Raw genomic sequence first — 16,480 nt, forward strand, 5'->3', positions numbered from 1 at the left:
TTGCGTGATGGATTGGGCTACATTCACGACCTTTTGTAGTTCCTTGCGGTCTTGGGCAGGGCAGGAGCCATACCAAGCTGTGATGCAACCAGAAAGAATGCTTTCTATGGTGCATGTGTTAAAGTTGGTGAGAATCGTAGCTGACATGCCAGAGTTCCTTAGTCTTCTGAGAAAGTAGAGGGAAGAAACCCATGCAGACACGGGGTGAATGTGCAGATTCCGCATAGACAGTGACCCAAGACGGGAATCGAACCTGAGTCCCTGGCGCTGTAAGGCAGCAGTGCTAACCATTATACCACCATGCCGTTGCTGAGTGGTAAACTGTTTGTCCACCAAACCTGTTCCAACCCCTGTCCATTGGATCTAAGGGAATGGAGTTGAGAGGTATAATGGGGAAACACTTAGGGTGTGAGAGAGTAGTAATTTTAATGGGGTCAAAGGCATCATAGGTGGTGCTAAAGATATGTGAGATTTAGCTGATTGGTAGTTGCAGAAATGTCACACTAAATTGTGGGCTATTGGTTTGATAGTTGGGAAAGGTCAGTGGTAAGTGAATTGAGGGATAGTTTTTTTCAAGAAGGACATGTGGTTGAGTGGAACGGGAATATGGGTGGAAAGAGGTACAAGGAAGTGAGGAGAGGTTACCTTATCAGTAATAGTTATGAGAGTAGCAAGACCACATGAAATAGCAAGATCAAGTGTGTGACAATGAATATGGGTACAAGAGTTACTTTGCAGGAAGAGATTTAGAGAGGAGAGGAGGGCATTGAACTCTGGTAGTGAATTAGAAGAGCTGAGATGGAAGTTGAAATCTCCTAGGATGAGAAGTCGCTTGGTATAGAAGCTGAGGGAAGAAAGTGGAGTAGTTATCTCAGGTACTTGGTTGGATGGTAAAGAACAAGAGTTTTAACTGAGAGGCATGGAGCAAGGTAAGAGGAGTACGTAGACAGATCAAGGTGTCATTTTAAAATGAGAGCTACACCACCGCCATCATTTGAGCAGTCAAGTGGTGGGAAGTATAGCCAGGTTGAGAAGCTTCATTAAGGGGAAAGAGGCTCACCTCAGCCAGACGTCAAAATCATTGTGTCAATATTATCATGCACAGTAAACTTATAAATGGCAAGAATTTATTCACAAGTGCTCATACATGCTGGAGGGAGACCCAGTGAGACTGTCCATCCACTGGCAGTACACAAAGACATAGCACGTGGAGGAAGTTGGCAGTATCGGCCCCTTGCACACAAGCAGTTTGCAAAGCCCAGGGAGAGAATTGGAAGCAACAGTGGGGTTTCTGCCCATTTGGGAGCAGCAACGAGTCCATCAGTGAACCTTTTGGAGGATGCCAAGAGAGGGAAAATAGAGTTATCTCAGAGTAAGTCAAAACTGGATGACGGCAGGAGAGCGAGAAGGACAAGTGCTGAAGGATTGGAGTTTGTGAATGTAGAGTACCTGAAGGCAGAGGAACAAAAACCATGGCACGTTGGATGGAAGGGTCAAGGGCAAAGAAGAGAAAAGCAACTTCATGGCGTCACTAAAAAGGAAATCCAACACAAATTGTCTACTACTTCTAGGTTACCTCTGATGAGATGTTTCAAAGTGTAAACGAAGACAAATATAACCTAATTATTAAAGCATACAGTTTTGTTGAACTTCGAACTGAATGACAGTTTAAATGTAAATACATAAACATATATATGTTTTTAGGTGGTGTTGAAAGCAAGTGAAATGTTGGAATTAATAGCTAAGATTATGACTGATACCTTGAAGAAATGTGTATCTGACATTGGTGAGGTTTTAACCAACACATTGGGCCCGATTTTACCATTTTCATTCTAAGTGCCGAATCTGGGCGTAGTACAGATCCGACTTAGAAATCCGCTTTCAGGCGCCCCCATACGCTCTCAGCCATCTCCAGTCCGATTCGCGCTGTGGGCGGGGCTTAGCGCTGCCAGAACGATCGGAGCTCTGAATTGCGCATGCGCAGTTAGAAACAAATTGGAAAAAGCGCGCCTGTGTCGAATCGCTCCCGAGCTGCAGAAAGCGGAGAAAGCGGCCCGGGAGTGACAAGCGGGAGCGAGCGTGTATCCCGGGGGGGGGGGGGGTGCACAGATGGATCTCTGGTGTGGGGGGGGGGGGAGGGGGCAGATGGATCTCTGGTGGGGGGGCGCAGGGGTCCGCTGCCACTCTGCAGGCGATCGTTGGGGGGCAGGGGTGGCGATCGGTCTGGGTAGCGGGGGGTGGTGGATAAGGGGAACAGTGATGTGTGTGTCCCTTATCCCCCTTACCCCCCTCAGAGAATATAATGAAGGAAATAACATGTTTACACAATCAAAAAAGGTGAGAAATTTAGACAGTATTTATAAAATAATGTAACACCTGACTTACAATAAATGTATTGGCATCCGTTAGTATCATGTTTAAATCTTGCATCTAATGCGCATCCACAATGCTCTAGACTTTACACTTCAAGGTGCGATGTTGTTTTCATCTGTTCAAAAAAAATCTTGGAAAAGGGAAAGATAGCAGTAATTTAATAAAAGCAAAATACTGCGGATGCTAAAATCCGAAATAAAAACAGAAAATGCCGAATAAACTCAGCAGGTTTGGCAGCATCTTTGGAGAGAGAAACAGAATTAACATTTTGAGTCCATATGACCCTTCTACAGAACAGTAATTTAATACTGGGGTTCATCAGATCTGGATCCCAAAATTTACGAACATTATCCAACTTGCAAAGATCCCATGCCAAGTGTTTAAACTCCAATTGACTGAAGGTTGGGATTACTGAATAAGATTTTATGGTGTGAAAGAGAGACAGCACGATTTGAGGAGCGGAATATTACATAATACAACTCTCAGGCCTGTATAAACCAGCATAGTATTTGATTTACAATGAGCAGTGCTCAGGGGCATCCACATGTTTTTTTTATTTTGGCTGGTTTTCTAATCTGTAAGATTGGCTGCTCCTTTATGTATCTTTTATGAACTGAGAAAAGCTATCCTATTTATAAATTGTTTATAACCTTATCTATGAACTTATTGAAAATCACGAAGAGGAGCGTGCTCCTGGAATTTCTGCGTGAAAATTTCTTCTGAGGCTCATCCAAAATGGGAATTAGGCCACATTAGAAAATTGCTCTGCCAGATCGATAGTTAGTTCCCTTTTCTGGCCCAATATTTGGTTTGTTTCCTTTTCTGCCCCTCTTCCCTCCTCCACAGAGGTTCCGCCGTAGCCAGACTCGAAACGTTAACTCTGCTTTCTCTGTCTACAGATGCTGCAAGACCTGCTGTGTTTTTCCAGCATCCTCCTCTTGTTTTAGTATTCCAGAGAGCTGGATTAATGACCCAGAGAACTTCAGTGGAATACCATCATGTCAATTTAAGAATTTTAATTTGGGTTAAAGAAAACTTGGAAATAAAAGATGGTATCAAAAAAAGTCACCATCAATTGTCAAAATTCAACTGGTTCACCAACATCCTTTCGGCAGGATAACCTGACCATGGGCCTCCTGAATATGCTAGTATTACACCTGTGATTACACTTCAAAAGCACTTCATTGTCTGTAAAGCACTTTGGATCTCCTTATCTAGCATATCCTATCCATGACTCCGGTCCTGTTAATTAGTCAGTTATCAGGGCAAGCAGAAGTGGGCCGGCCACAACTGTTGGCCTTACCAACGACACACACATCCCAAGAATGAATGAAAATAACATTCGTATTTGCCATAATGTATTTTAGTAGGGAAATTAGAAATCGGGTGTTGTGTTATAATGAAACTGGTATTTGTAGTATTGGCTTTTGCAATCAACAGTGAAAGTGTCCCATAGAAGCAGACAGCTTAAAAAAGGAAAACAAATTTATATTGAGCGCAGATTTCATAAACTAAGATTGTTCTCTCCAGCTCATTCCATCCTTGTTTCTAGTCACCAGCTAATTTGGTGCAAAGAATGGTGGATGCTTCAAGTAAACTGGAGATGTATGAAATTAGTTAAACCTAATGTGATCTGCATCCTCTTTTTTGGCTCCCTCTGTACCATTTCCGGGAGCAAAAGTGTTGAATTCTAAGGTTCGTTAGTGCAGAAAAATTGGTGAATTAATGACTTGAGTTTTTCTCCCTAGTGGCTCAGGGCGCGTTTGATTGGATAGGACTAATAGCAGTGAAGAGCAATTTAGATGCTGCAAGCAAAAGTGAACATGAGCGTTAGCTGTCTACGATGCAAAATGATTTAAAAGTGAGTAGTTTGCAGGAGTATATTATAGGACTTGTACAATTTGATATGAATAATTTTAATTTGGAAATGTCATTGATATCATAAGCTGCAAGCAAAGCCTTAGAATCGCAATGGAATTACTCTTCATGCTTTAATATTTATTTATTTTAGTCTCCTGTGGGATCCTGCGAATGGAAAATAAGCTTTGTCATTATGTGACGTTTGCATATGTGATATCATTTCTCCAAATCATCAAACATTTTGTACGAGAGTATTAGGGAAATATTGCCAGCAAAATGATTGTCCTTGACTGTTTTGAAATTTTGCACTCGTTTTGATCATCAACATGGGGCGGCACAGTGGTTAGCACTGCTGCCTCACAGTGCTAGGAACCCGGGTTCAATTCTAGCCTCTGGTGACTGTCTGCATGGAGTTTGCATGTTCTTCCCGCGTCTGTGTGGGTTTCCTCTGGGTGTTCCAGTTTCCTCCCACAGTCCAAAGGTGTGCAGGTTAGGTGGATTGGCCATGCTAAATTGCCCCTTACTGTCCAAAGATGTGACGGTTAGGGGGATTACCGGATGGCTACGTGGGGTTATGGGGATAGGGCTTGGGTGGTAAGCTCTGTCAGAGAATCAGTGCAGGTTCGATGGGCCGAATGGCTTCCTTCTGCACTGTTGGGGTTCTACGGTTCTATGTCCAGCACAAGTTGACAACAGATAACTCGTGTAACAGTATATTTTAAATTAACAAATGTGGGTTTTGTTGGCTGCAATGCTGAAAATGACATGCTTTGTCATATTCAATAATGCCATGCATACAGTAACAGTCTGAAGAGGTTTTTGGCCAGATTTGGTAGACTTTTTCAAAGGATAAGGGTGCAGTAATTATTAATTATGGTACTGGACAAGCAATCAGAGGTTATGAGTTCAAATCCTACCATGGCACATTGAATTCAGTGGACTAGTGTCAGAGAAAATGGTCATGAAATCTGCTGGAACCCAACTCAACCCATTGGTGCTTCAGGGACAAGAACCTGACTTGTTTGATTTATATATGTGTCACATCCACACCACGGGTATGACTTTTGCAACCCACTGAAGCCAGGCAATCAACTATCAAATCTATAGCTACTGAGCATTTGAGGCCGGGCAACCAAGGTAGCTTTGTCCACATAGTATACCTCTAAGTTTACACCAGCTGTGCTCTAACAGTAAACTTCAAAAAGATGCTTGGCAGCCAATGTTAAAACTTTTATTTTTGACCTTGGCAATTGGCATGAGGCCATCTGTTCCATCAGCTATTTGCTAACATTAAAAATTTAGCCAGTATTTGAACAGGGAATGAAGCACTGCACCTAAGTACATATACATAGCTGCAATCTCTGCATTGCTGGCCAGAGAGCCACAAAATTACTCACACAAAGTATTACTCACACAATGTTGATAGTTTTTAGAATGGATACTACTTCCATCTGTGTGAGATATAGTGAGATCCATTCAGCCTACCTAAATCTTTGCAACTTTCCAGACTTAAACTCATACACAGTCCAAGTGAGAATGCCATTAGGGTTACAAGTTTTCATCTTTGTTCTCTTCTGGTTTTAATCCAACCAAGTTCAATGCCATCACAGGTTGCTTGCAAATGGCCGACGGTGGCAGACTGAATGTGAAATGGCATCTATTTTCCAAGCTCAAAGGAAACCAAAAATCAATATTACTTTCCGCTGCGTAAAGATGACTAATCATATTGATTTCTTTCATTAGTGCTAGAACATTTTACAACAGTATTCACATTCCATTTGAGGTTGATGTCCAAATCTGTTGCAACATTCTTATCACAGTTGGGACAGGAAAGAAAAAATCAATTTGGTTCCAGTTCTTTCTCTCTGACTTTTGCTCACATGAGTTGCAATCTTCTATTTATGGTTCGAGATGATAAGATTTCTGTTCTAATGAATACACGGCAGAACACAGAGTTTAAGCACATCAGGAGTCATAGACGTTTACAGCATGGAAACAGGCCCTTATTCTGTTATATCCTGCCAACTCCACATGCTCAGAATCATAGAATCCCTAGTGTGCAGAAGGAGGACATTCAGCCCATCAAGTCTGCACTGACAACAATCCCACCCAGGCCCTATCTCTGTAACCCCATGTAGTTACCCTGCTAATCCCCCCGGCACTAAGGGGCAATTTAACATGGCCAATCCACCTAACCCGCACATCTTTGGACTGTGGGAGGAAACCGGAGGAAACCCACGCACGCACGGGGAGAATGTGCAGACTCCGCACAGTGAAGCCGGGAATCGAACTCGGTCCCTAGCGATGTGAGACAGCAGTGCTAACCACTGTGTCACCATGCCGCTTAATTCATCACACTCCCATCACTGGCCTAACAACCATTTCTACCAGTCAGGCTTCGTACCTGGCATTCAATTGCCTCACCCTGTTCTCAAACACATAGCACTGCTGCAATACTTGCACCCATATCTCTCAGTTTCACACAATGCTAGCCATTCAACCATGACAGCCACATTAGCGAAACAGATTGCATGACACTCACTGACACATTTCCTACTCACTTGCAGGACAAGGTGGCACACAGCTGGGGGCAACAAGGGTCAACCAAGCAGGGGCAGGGTGATCTGCTTGTCCTATCCCCATGGAGGGGATTATGCTGGCCATTATTGTGGCATGCATTGCTACGTCTGTGGCCAAAGGTGGAGCTGAAACCATCATACATAATCCCTTTCTTCATATTCCACTTAGCCCTCATCCTACACAATCTATTGATTTTCAAGCTGCAAATGGTGTAAGCATGCACATCTTACTTACCTGCACCCCGCGCCACAGCCTCAACTTCGTGAGTTTTACTTTTCAGATACCTAAAAGGTGCAACCTGGCCTAGCAGTGAAGCAACACCAAGAAGAGAGTGATGTTGATAAAGACACGATGTCAACACTTGATTTGACCCTGCTCCCTCAGAGACTAGTTCAGAGATGAATCTTCAACCCACGCTCCCAACCAAACTGCAGGCAGGAAAGGCTGAGAACAGACTTAAAAGCTTCATCCCACTATCACTGGAATTCTGCCAGAATTATCTAAGACAACCGCAGAACAAACCCTGTTGAGGTTTGCCTGCAGCCTAGTTAGGGAGGGGTTGGGGGCGGGGAGGGGGGGAAGAATTCCTCAGCACTCTGTGCATGATTAAGGGACCAGAATCTGAAGGGAGGGATGCCCACAGGAGGTGAGCCCCACCCCACCCCTACCCCTCCCCCTTTGCTGGTGCTTCCCTTGCTGGGACCCCGATCAAGCCCACATATTTGTCTTCCATGTGGCTCCAGTGACAATCTCTGGTGAAAGCCCAAGTGAATATCGGCAGTGGTCACTGCTCCAGGTGGCACTGGCAGTACTGGAGAGCTGGTGGCCTTCGATTGGTCAGCAGCTCTCGGGGGTGAGGTTTGACTTCACAGAAGGGCTTCCACTTCAGGTCAGTGCCACTGGTTTCAGAATGTGTGCCCCTCCTGTGACCATCAAATTCTGCCCTATGTGCATCTTATTGGCAGAACCTGCACGTGGTGAGACACTGGACACCATTGTGCTACAGCTAGGGCAAGATATTAGCTCAAGTGGTGAGCTCCAAAATGGCATTGCTGGCATTAAGTCTGTGTTATATACTGATTGACATGATGATCTGCATGCTCTGCAAACATATAACACCTGCACCAAAATAGCATCCTTTGCAATTTAATCCACAGGAATGCGTGTGCCACGTGGATGCTCTAAAGGCACTCATAGCGCCCTCAAGACGAGTGCTGACAAGACTAGTTTCTCAAGCTTTTGTTGAAATAGTATCACTATTATTGTATAATTATTAGTTTTAGTATGTCCATACCCTATATAACCTAATTGATTAAATCAGATGGCAACATAATAATGCAGACCAAGAACCTTTCCTATGTTTCTCTTATAGGTTTGCTTTCCAGCCCTTTCAAAAAACAAATCCAACCCGTGGGGCAGTTAACTCTTGTTGGCAGCATTTGGAGCGCTAGTTTTATCTGTTGGAGAGTGAACTCTAACCAGTGACAACAAATGTGGGTGGCACAGTGGTTAGCACTGCTGCCTCACAGCTCCAGAGACCTCGGTTCGATTCCCGGCTTGGGTCACTGTCTGTGTGGAGTTTGCACGTCCTCCCTGTATCTGCATGGGTTTCCTCCGGGTGATCCGGTTTCCTTCCACAGTCTAAAGATGTGCAGGTTAGGTGCATTGCCCATGCTTAATTGCCCCTTAGTGTATGGGATGTGTAGGTTAGAGGGATTAACGGGGTAAATATGTGGGTTTACGGGGATAGGGCATGGGTGGGATTGTTGTCGGTGCAGACTTGATGGGCCAAATGGCCTCCTGCACTGTAGGGATCCTAAATAGTTTGTCAGCTGAAAATAAATACATTGTAAAATTATCTTGGAAATCTGTTTTGTGTGCAGGCTCTTAATTGCCGACGAGAAGCAGCAGCAGATGGGGCTGCTTTGCTGACATTCTGCTGTCAAGTTGTATAGATCCTTGCTTAGACTCTGGCTGGAGTACTGTGTTCAGCTTTGGGCATCAAACATGAGGAAAAACATTGAAACACTTGGCCTCGTCAGGTCAAGCAGTGTCTGTGGTGAGAGAAACAGAACTAACGGTCAGATGGAATCTTTTCCACCTGTCCTTGTTATCCTTACCTTGGAATTTGACTTTTCAACTGTGTTTGGAGGTGTGGTGGGGAGGAGGGGTGAAAAATAGCCCCCTGTAAAATTCACCCCCATGTTTATTTTAGTAATTTATAATATTTTTTTTAAATAATGTCCTACAGAGCATTATTATTTGGCTAAGGGGCAGTTCTTCAGATACCTGTCTGATCAAATGCAAAGATGCTGTTAACAGACATTAGAAATCATAAGAAGACATAAGGATGTAAATGTGTTGGAGGTAGTTCAGAGGAGGTTTATTACATTGATATCTGGAATGAGCGGGTTGTCTTATGAGGATAGGTTGGACAGGCTGGGCTTATTTTCAGTAGAGTTTAGAGACTGAGGGGTAACTTGAATGAAGTATATAAGATCCTGAATGTGTATGGCATTGGTCTCCTTATTTAGAGGAAGATGTGAATACCTTAGAAGCAGTTCAGCGAAGGTTTACTGGACTAATTCCTGGAATGGGTGTGCTGTCTTAAGAGGAAAGGTTGGAGTGATTAGGTTTGTATCTAGTAGAGTTTAGAAGAATAGAGACAACTTGATCAAAACCTTTAAGATCCTGAGGGATATTGACCAGGTGGCTGTGGAGAGAATGTTTTCTCTTGTCAGAGAATCTAGAACAAGGGTCACTTTAAAAATAAGTGTCGCCCATTTAAGACGGTGATGAGAGAAGAAATTTATTTCTCAGAGGGTCGTGAGTCTTTGGAATTATCTTCCTCAAAAGCCAGTGGAAGCAAAGTTTTTGAATATTTTTAAGGCACAGCTAGATAGCTTCTTAAATAAGCAAAATGATGATCTGAAACCAGAACAGTGGATGCTGGAAAAACTCAACAGGTATGGCAGCATCTATCTGGCAGACCTGCTGAGTTTTTCCACCATTCTGTGTTCGAGATAGAGTCTTGATTAACAAGGGGGTGAAAGGTTATCGGTAGGCAGGAATGTGGAGTTGATGTTACAAACAGATCAGGTATGATCTTATTGAATGGCGGAGTAGGCTTGAGGGGCCAAGTGGCTTACTTGTGATCCTAATTCATATGTTTGTATGTCTTGACAAGGTGGACGTGGAAAAGGTGTTTCTTCTTGTGAGTGAGTTCAGAACTCGGAGGCACTGTTTTAAAATTAGAGGTCGCTCTTACACGACGAGATGAGGAGAATTTATTTTCTCTGGGGGTTGTATGTCTTTGGAACTCTCTGCCTCAGAAGGCGGTGGAAGCGGGGTCGTTGAATATTTTCAAGGCAGAAGTAGATAGCTTCTTTGGTAAATGAGAATGTGGAATTCAAAACACGAACAGCTGAACCATGATCTTATTGAATGGTGGAGCAGGCTCAAGGGGCCAAATGGCCTAGTTCTGTTCCTGTTTCATATTTTCGAATGTCCTCAGCCAATGACCCAAGATCCTAATCTTGGTTATAGCATTAAGAAAGGATAAATATGAGCTGGATGCAGAGTATAAATGAAGGAGATATTCATGCTATGAATAGGATCCATCATTTCATGTAACTGTGAAAAAAGGTAGTCTCAGTAATGGTGACCATGAAGCTATCATCAATTGTTGTCAATACCCTTCTGGTTCACTGGTGTCCTTTAGGGAAGGAAATCTGCCATTCCTACCTGGTCTGGCCTACACATGTCTGACTCCAATCCTTAGCAGTATGGTTGACTATTAATTGCCTGCTGAAATAGACTGGCAAGCCACTCAGTTCAAGGTCAATTGGGGATGGGCAACAAATGCTGGCCTTGCCAGTAACACCTGTCTCTCATGAAAGAATAAAGCAAAAAAAAAGTATCTGTTTTAATCGGCCATGAAGAATAAATGTTTCATCATTGACAGTGAGTGAGAATTCTGATCTATGTTCTCTGCAGGTCTTTAAGAATAATTCAGAAAAGCAATTTTGATTTGGGAACAACTTCATGGAAAAACTTGAAGCATTTAGGTAAGAATTATTCTTAATGAGTTTATTTGCTGAATAGTCCTGAAAGTTATCAAAATGCTATATTTGTGTACTATTTTTTGACAACTATAAAGTTGGTGAATGAAATTAGCTTGCACAGATTTATTTCTAGTGTAAGCCTGCAATACAAAGTAATTTAGCAATAGATTGGACCTTTTGTTTTCATAGGCTGTGCTTAAACTTAGTTTGGGATATATTAGAAATGCATGGATCTACAAGATACTGGGAGGACGCAGTTGTGACAGCACCATGGTAAACCTGATGTATGTTGTGCTTGCCATAGGTGTGCTTCATACTAAGAATGGGAGCAAAAACTTGGAGAAAATAAAATGTATTTATTTTAAACAGAGGGGTATCAAATTGACATACTGATGGTACGCAAAGGTAAAGCCATTTTAACTCATATAAATCATTCTTCAATGATTTCTATGAGTTAAAATGGCTTTACCTTTGTAATTTTTCAACTCACATAAATCAAATAATTGGCTTACAATATAGGCAGAATTTTAGCTTACCTTTTTCTTAAATATTTGGTACATCAGGTATCAGTAGGATGCAGCTTTTATGAGAGGACACCACATATATGTAAAAATAGTTTGCCCTTCTCTATATGTAAATGTAGATCTGTGCCACTTTTTTCATGCATATGTTTTACTATTTGCTGGTCTTGGATGTGAGAAATGGTTGGAGGGTTGAGTTCCCAATTTTATTAACAAGAGGGTGTAAATCTCTTTCTTCCGCGAGGTGATGTAGGTATATATCTATATTTCCTTTTGGTGAAGGGATGGAGTTTATTCAGAGTTGTTTGCAAATGTTCCTTTTCTCCCTTCTCTCACCACCTCCTGTCAAAAATCGGAGTCCTCGTGCGCTTGATTACTAAAGCACGCCCAAAGAGGATTTTGCATTCTGCCATTGTAAGCACTGTTCATTTCATCCAGAAAGATTTAAATAATTGCTCCATTCTAGTACATATGTTTACGCTGCTTTCTCAGAATGATATTGTTGTGAGTACTCTGATACTTTGTTGATCTACAAATTATTTTAGTTTCTGTAAATGTGAAGGGGCAACATTTCTTAATTATTGGATGTGCATCTGTTAGATATGCTTTCAAGTGTCTTGTTCTGTGACAAACATATGTGCATAGCACAAAGGAGTTGATTACATAAAAAGATTGGTGTGAGAAAGAAAAATGTTGCGCGTTTATTAAGAATAAATATTACAATTTTATTTGAAGCACGCTGTATGATCTTATTTCCTTGAATTATAGTTTAATGAGTAGAGATCAATAATTTTAAAAAACTGTAACTTAATCTCGCCCATACCTTTTTAAATACAAAAGTGCCAAATAATGTAGCTGTCTAGAAGCATATCAAGGAATAAGGCTGCTATTTACTCTGCTCTTGTGGTTTTTGTGCACAAACGTGGCTCTTTCTTGATAGATGAGACTGACGGATCATGCAGTCATCAGGGCACCGATTCCGGGATGTTGACCATCATCCTCTGCTGAGCTCCGAAGATGACTTTGAGTGCTCGTCTGCCAATGTGGAAGTGGTGGATCGGATCTGGTTTATTCGTGATGGATGTGGAATGGTCTGCGCTGTCATAACTTGGCTACTGGTTTTATACGCAGACTTCGTTGTGACTTTTGTAATGCTGTTGCCATCCAAAGACTACTGGTACTCACTGATAAACGGCATTATATTTAACAGTCTGGCAGTACTGGCTCTTTCATCCCATATGAGAACAATGTTGACAGACCCAGTAAGTAAAAATGTATTTTATGTTTAGCATCAAATAAACTCAGTTGAAACATCGATATGTACTGCTGCGTTCAAAACCCATCGGTAGTACATTTGGACAGGTTGAGACGGTTGATCCTGATGTAAGTCAAGTTCATTGATATTAGCTTCGGCAATAATGGGGACTAAATAAGTAACTCTGTTGCTTATTGCCATCCAGCCGCCCTGCAGTTAATATATTTGTATATGTAATATGAAGTAAGGGTCAGGCATGTCTCCTTGAAGAACCATACCTCAAAGGGTAATTCATAAGGAGTTGGGGAAAATGATTGTTAAAACAAATTATTTTACTTATTTCTGCTGAAGATTTTTTATCTTTTACCTTAACTTGGCAGATAATTATAGTTAATGTTTGATTATTCTAAGTTTACTTTCAACAGTTATTTATGTTCAGTGAAATTGCTTTAAATCAGATGACGACTGGAATTCTCCGACCTCGCCTGTGGCTGGGATTCTCCAGTCCAGCTCCAGTGAATGGACTATTGGCTGAGCGTCAAATTCTCTGTTCTCGCTGGCAGCAATGGTAGGGTGAACGAGATTGGAGAATCCAGGCTGATATTTTTTAATCCACAGCATATATACATGTTTAGAACATATATTCGGAGAAATGATACATACATGGTTGGAGAGACCTCATAGCAACACAGTTGTGAATGTATGAGCATTGGTTCAGTATTTATTCATACTATATAGCAGTGGTTCCCAAACTTTTTTCACTGGGCCGCACTTTTGGAATAAAAATTTGCTCGCGCCGCACCGAATTTATTATTGATAAGAAATACATTCAAAAACAAAACAAAACAACTCCGAGCAGTGCTTGATTCGTAACATAGAACACAACTACTTTATAATATGATTATGGGACATCCAGAAAGTATAAAACAATGCTTGTTTAAACCATGTTTAAATGTTTCTTTGATTGTCCTTGAATCTTCCCGCCACACTTGCCATCCTCTCTTGCCGCACCACTGTGGCGTGCCGCACCCTTTGGGAACCACTGCTATGTAGGTTAAACATTTTGGTAAAGCAGTTCGAGATCAGTTCTTTTGCTTTGTAGATTGCCAAGTCAGCACAAGCATAATCAGGCTGCTATTGTTCTGATGTGGATTTAGATTCCTTAATCTTAATATAGTTTTTTTCCAAATAATAATTTGTAATGATACCCATAGAAACCCATAACTTTTTAAATGACATTTAAATTTCCAGTTTGGAAAGGATGACACAACATTTTCTGGTTTTAATACCGAAAGCAAAATTAACTAACCACCTTTTTAAAGACACCTTATTTTTTAAACTACAGAAAAACTCCCCCCATCTGACTTTTGACAGGACTGACAGTCTCATGCCATGGTTATTCTTGACTCTGTCCTTTGTGGATACTGTACTCTTCCAGAACCAATCTGATTCTCTGTTCCTGATGGCCTGCTTCCTTTTGCAACTGGGTAACTTCTAATCCCAGGACTGACTTGCACTGTGAGAATTATACTGGAAATTCCTTCACTCGAGCCCAATCTAGGCAATATTGCCATCATCCTTTAATTCTTCGCAAATTGGTCTCTTCAGTCTGAGTGCAATCACCCATCTGCATTCTGTGTGCTGAACAATAGGGTCAGTGTTTTCTCTGCCTCAGATACAGGACTTGGCTGCCTATACCTCCTGCTCTCTTTCTTTCTCTCTTAGGTTTGTGCAAACTGTCTTGTGTATATGAGTGTCAGGGATATCTTGGGATGGTCTGTAACCCAATACTGCAATGGCTTGCTTTGGACTCTTGCCCTCTCAAAGCACATCTCCATGGCAATGTGAATCACATGGATCTTGTTTCCAGATATGAATGCTAATTATCTATCCTCAGAATGGAATGGGAGAATTCAATCATGGAATTAAATAGACAGTTTAAAGTATAATCGCTTACACAGCCTGAAATTCCTAACACCTCCCTGAGAGACTTTGAGGGAGCCTGCCCAGAGTCTGCAGAGATGTTCACATTGATTGCCCTTTTTACTGCCATTGGTGTGAATATCCTGCATCTTCTTCTCAGTAAATCAATGTACTTTCCCCCCCCCCCCCCCATTAAACTTTGGCAACTAAGCCACCAGGCTTGTTGTTGGGCAGAATTCGAGTAGTAGTCATAGAACATAGAACAGTACAGCACAGAACAGGCCCTTCGGCCCACGATGTTGTGCCGAGCTTTATCTGAAACCAAGATCAAGCTATCCCACTCCCTATCATCCTAGTGTGCTCCATGTGCCTATCCAATAACCGCTTAAATGTTCCTAAAGTGTCTGACTCCACTATCACTGCAGGCAGTCCATTCCACACCCCAACCACTCACTGCGTAAAGAACCTACCTCTGATATCCTTCCTATATCTCCCACCATGAACCCTATAGTTATGCCCCCTTGTAATAGCTCCATCCACCCGAGGAAATAGTCTTTGAACGTTCACTCTATCTATCCCCTTCATCATTTTATAAACCTCTATTAAGTCTCCCCTCAGCCTCCTCCGCTCCAGAGAGAACAGCCCTAGCTCCCTCAACCTTTCCTCATAAGACCTACCCTCCAAACCAGGCAGCATCCTGGTAAATCTCCTCTGCACTCTTTCCAGCGCTTCCACATCCTTCTTATAGTGAGGTGACCAGAACTGCACACATTATTCCAAATGTGGTCTCACCAAGGTCCTGTACAGTTGCAGCATAACCCCACGGCTCTTAAACTCCAAACCCCTGTTAATAAAAGCTAACACACTATAGGCCTTCTTCACAGCTCTATCCACTTGAGTGGCAACCTTTAGAGATCTGTGGATATGGACCCCAAGATCTCTCTGTTCCTCCACAGTCTTCAGAACCCTACCTTTGACCCTGTAATCCACATTTAAATTAGTCCTACCAAAATGAATCACCTCACATTTATCAGGGTTAAACTCCATCTGCCACTTTTCAGCCCAGCTTTGCATCCTATCTATGTCTCTTTGCAGCCTACAACAGCCCTCCACCTCATCCACTACTCCACCAATCTTGGTGTCATCAGCAAATTTACTGATCCACCCTTCAGCCCCCTCCTCTAAGTCATTAATAAAAATCACAAAGAGCAGAGGACCAAGCACTGATCCCTGTGGCACTCCGCTAGCAACCTGCCTCCAGTCCGAAAATTTTCCATCCACCACCACCCTCTGTCTTCGATCAGACAGCCAGTTACCTATCCAATTGGCCAACTTTCCCTCTATCCCACACCTCCTTACTTTCATCATAAGCCGACCATGGGGGACCTTATGAAACGCCTTACTAAAATCCATGTATATGACATCAACTGCCCTACCTTCATCAACACACTTAGTTACCTCCTCAAAAAATTCTATCAAATTTGTGAGGCACGACTTGCCCATCACGAATCCATGCTGACTATCCCGGATTAATCCGCATCTTTCTAAATGGTCGTTAATCCCATCCCTAAGGACCTTTTCCATCAATTTACCAACCACCGAAGTAAGACTAACCGGTCTATAATTACCAGGGTCATTTCTATTCCCTTTCTTAAACAGAGGAACGACATTCGCCACTCTCCAGTCCTCTGGCACCATCCCCATGGACAGTGAGGACCGAAAGATCAAAGCCAAAGGCTCTGCAATCTCTTCCCTTGCCTCCCAAAGAATCCTAGGATATATTTCATCAGGCCCAGGGGACTTATCGACCTTCAGTTTATTCAAAACTGCCAGTACATCCTCCCTCCGAACAACTATTTGCTCCAGCCTATTAGCCTGTAACACCTTCTCTTCCTCAAAAACAT

At 42.3% G+C, this 16,480-nt stretch overlaps 1 protein-coding gene across 2 annotated transcripts in view; it reads left to right on the forward strand.

The window, feature by feature from the left end:
- Positions 1-16,480, forward strand: part of zdhhc7 (zDHHC palmitoyltransferase 7) — an 80,951-nt gene that overhangs the window by 31,303 nt on the left and 33,168 nt on the right. Inside the window, exons 2-4 of one of the 2 annotated variants that reach the window (XM_078210606.1) lie at positions 4,122-4,234; positions 10,810-10,880; positions 12,339-12,660. In XM_078210606.1, coding sequence (XP_078066732.1) covers positions 12,355-12,660 — 306 coding nt within the window. In that variant the 5' untranslated portion in view covers positions 4,122-4,234; positions 10,810-10,880; positions 12,339-12,354. The remainder of the gene's footprint in view (positions 1-4,121; positions 4,235-10,809; positions 10,881-12,338; positions 12,661-16,480) is intronic. The other variant, XM_078210607.1, reaches the window with a different exon arrangement.

The sequence above is a fragment of the Mustelus asterias genome, chromosome 4 (assembly GCF_964213995.1).
Source record: "Mustelus asterias chromosome 4, sMusAst1.hap1.1, whole genome shotgun sequence".
Classification (NCBI taxonomy): Eukaryota; Metazoa; Chordata; class Chondrichthyes; order Carcharhiniformes; family Triakidae; genus Mustelus; species Mustelus asterias.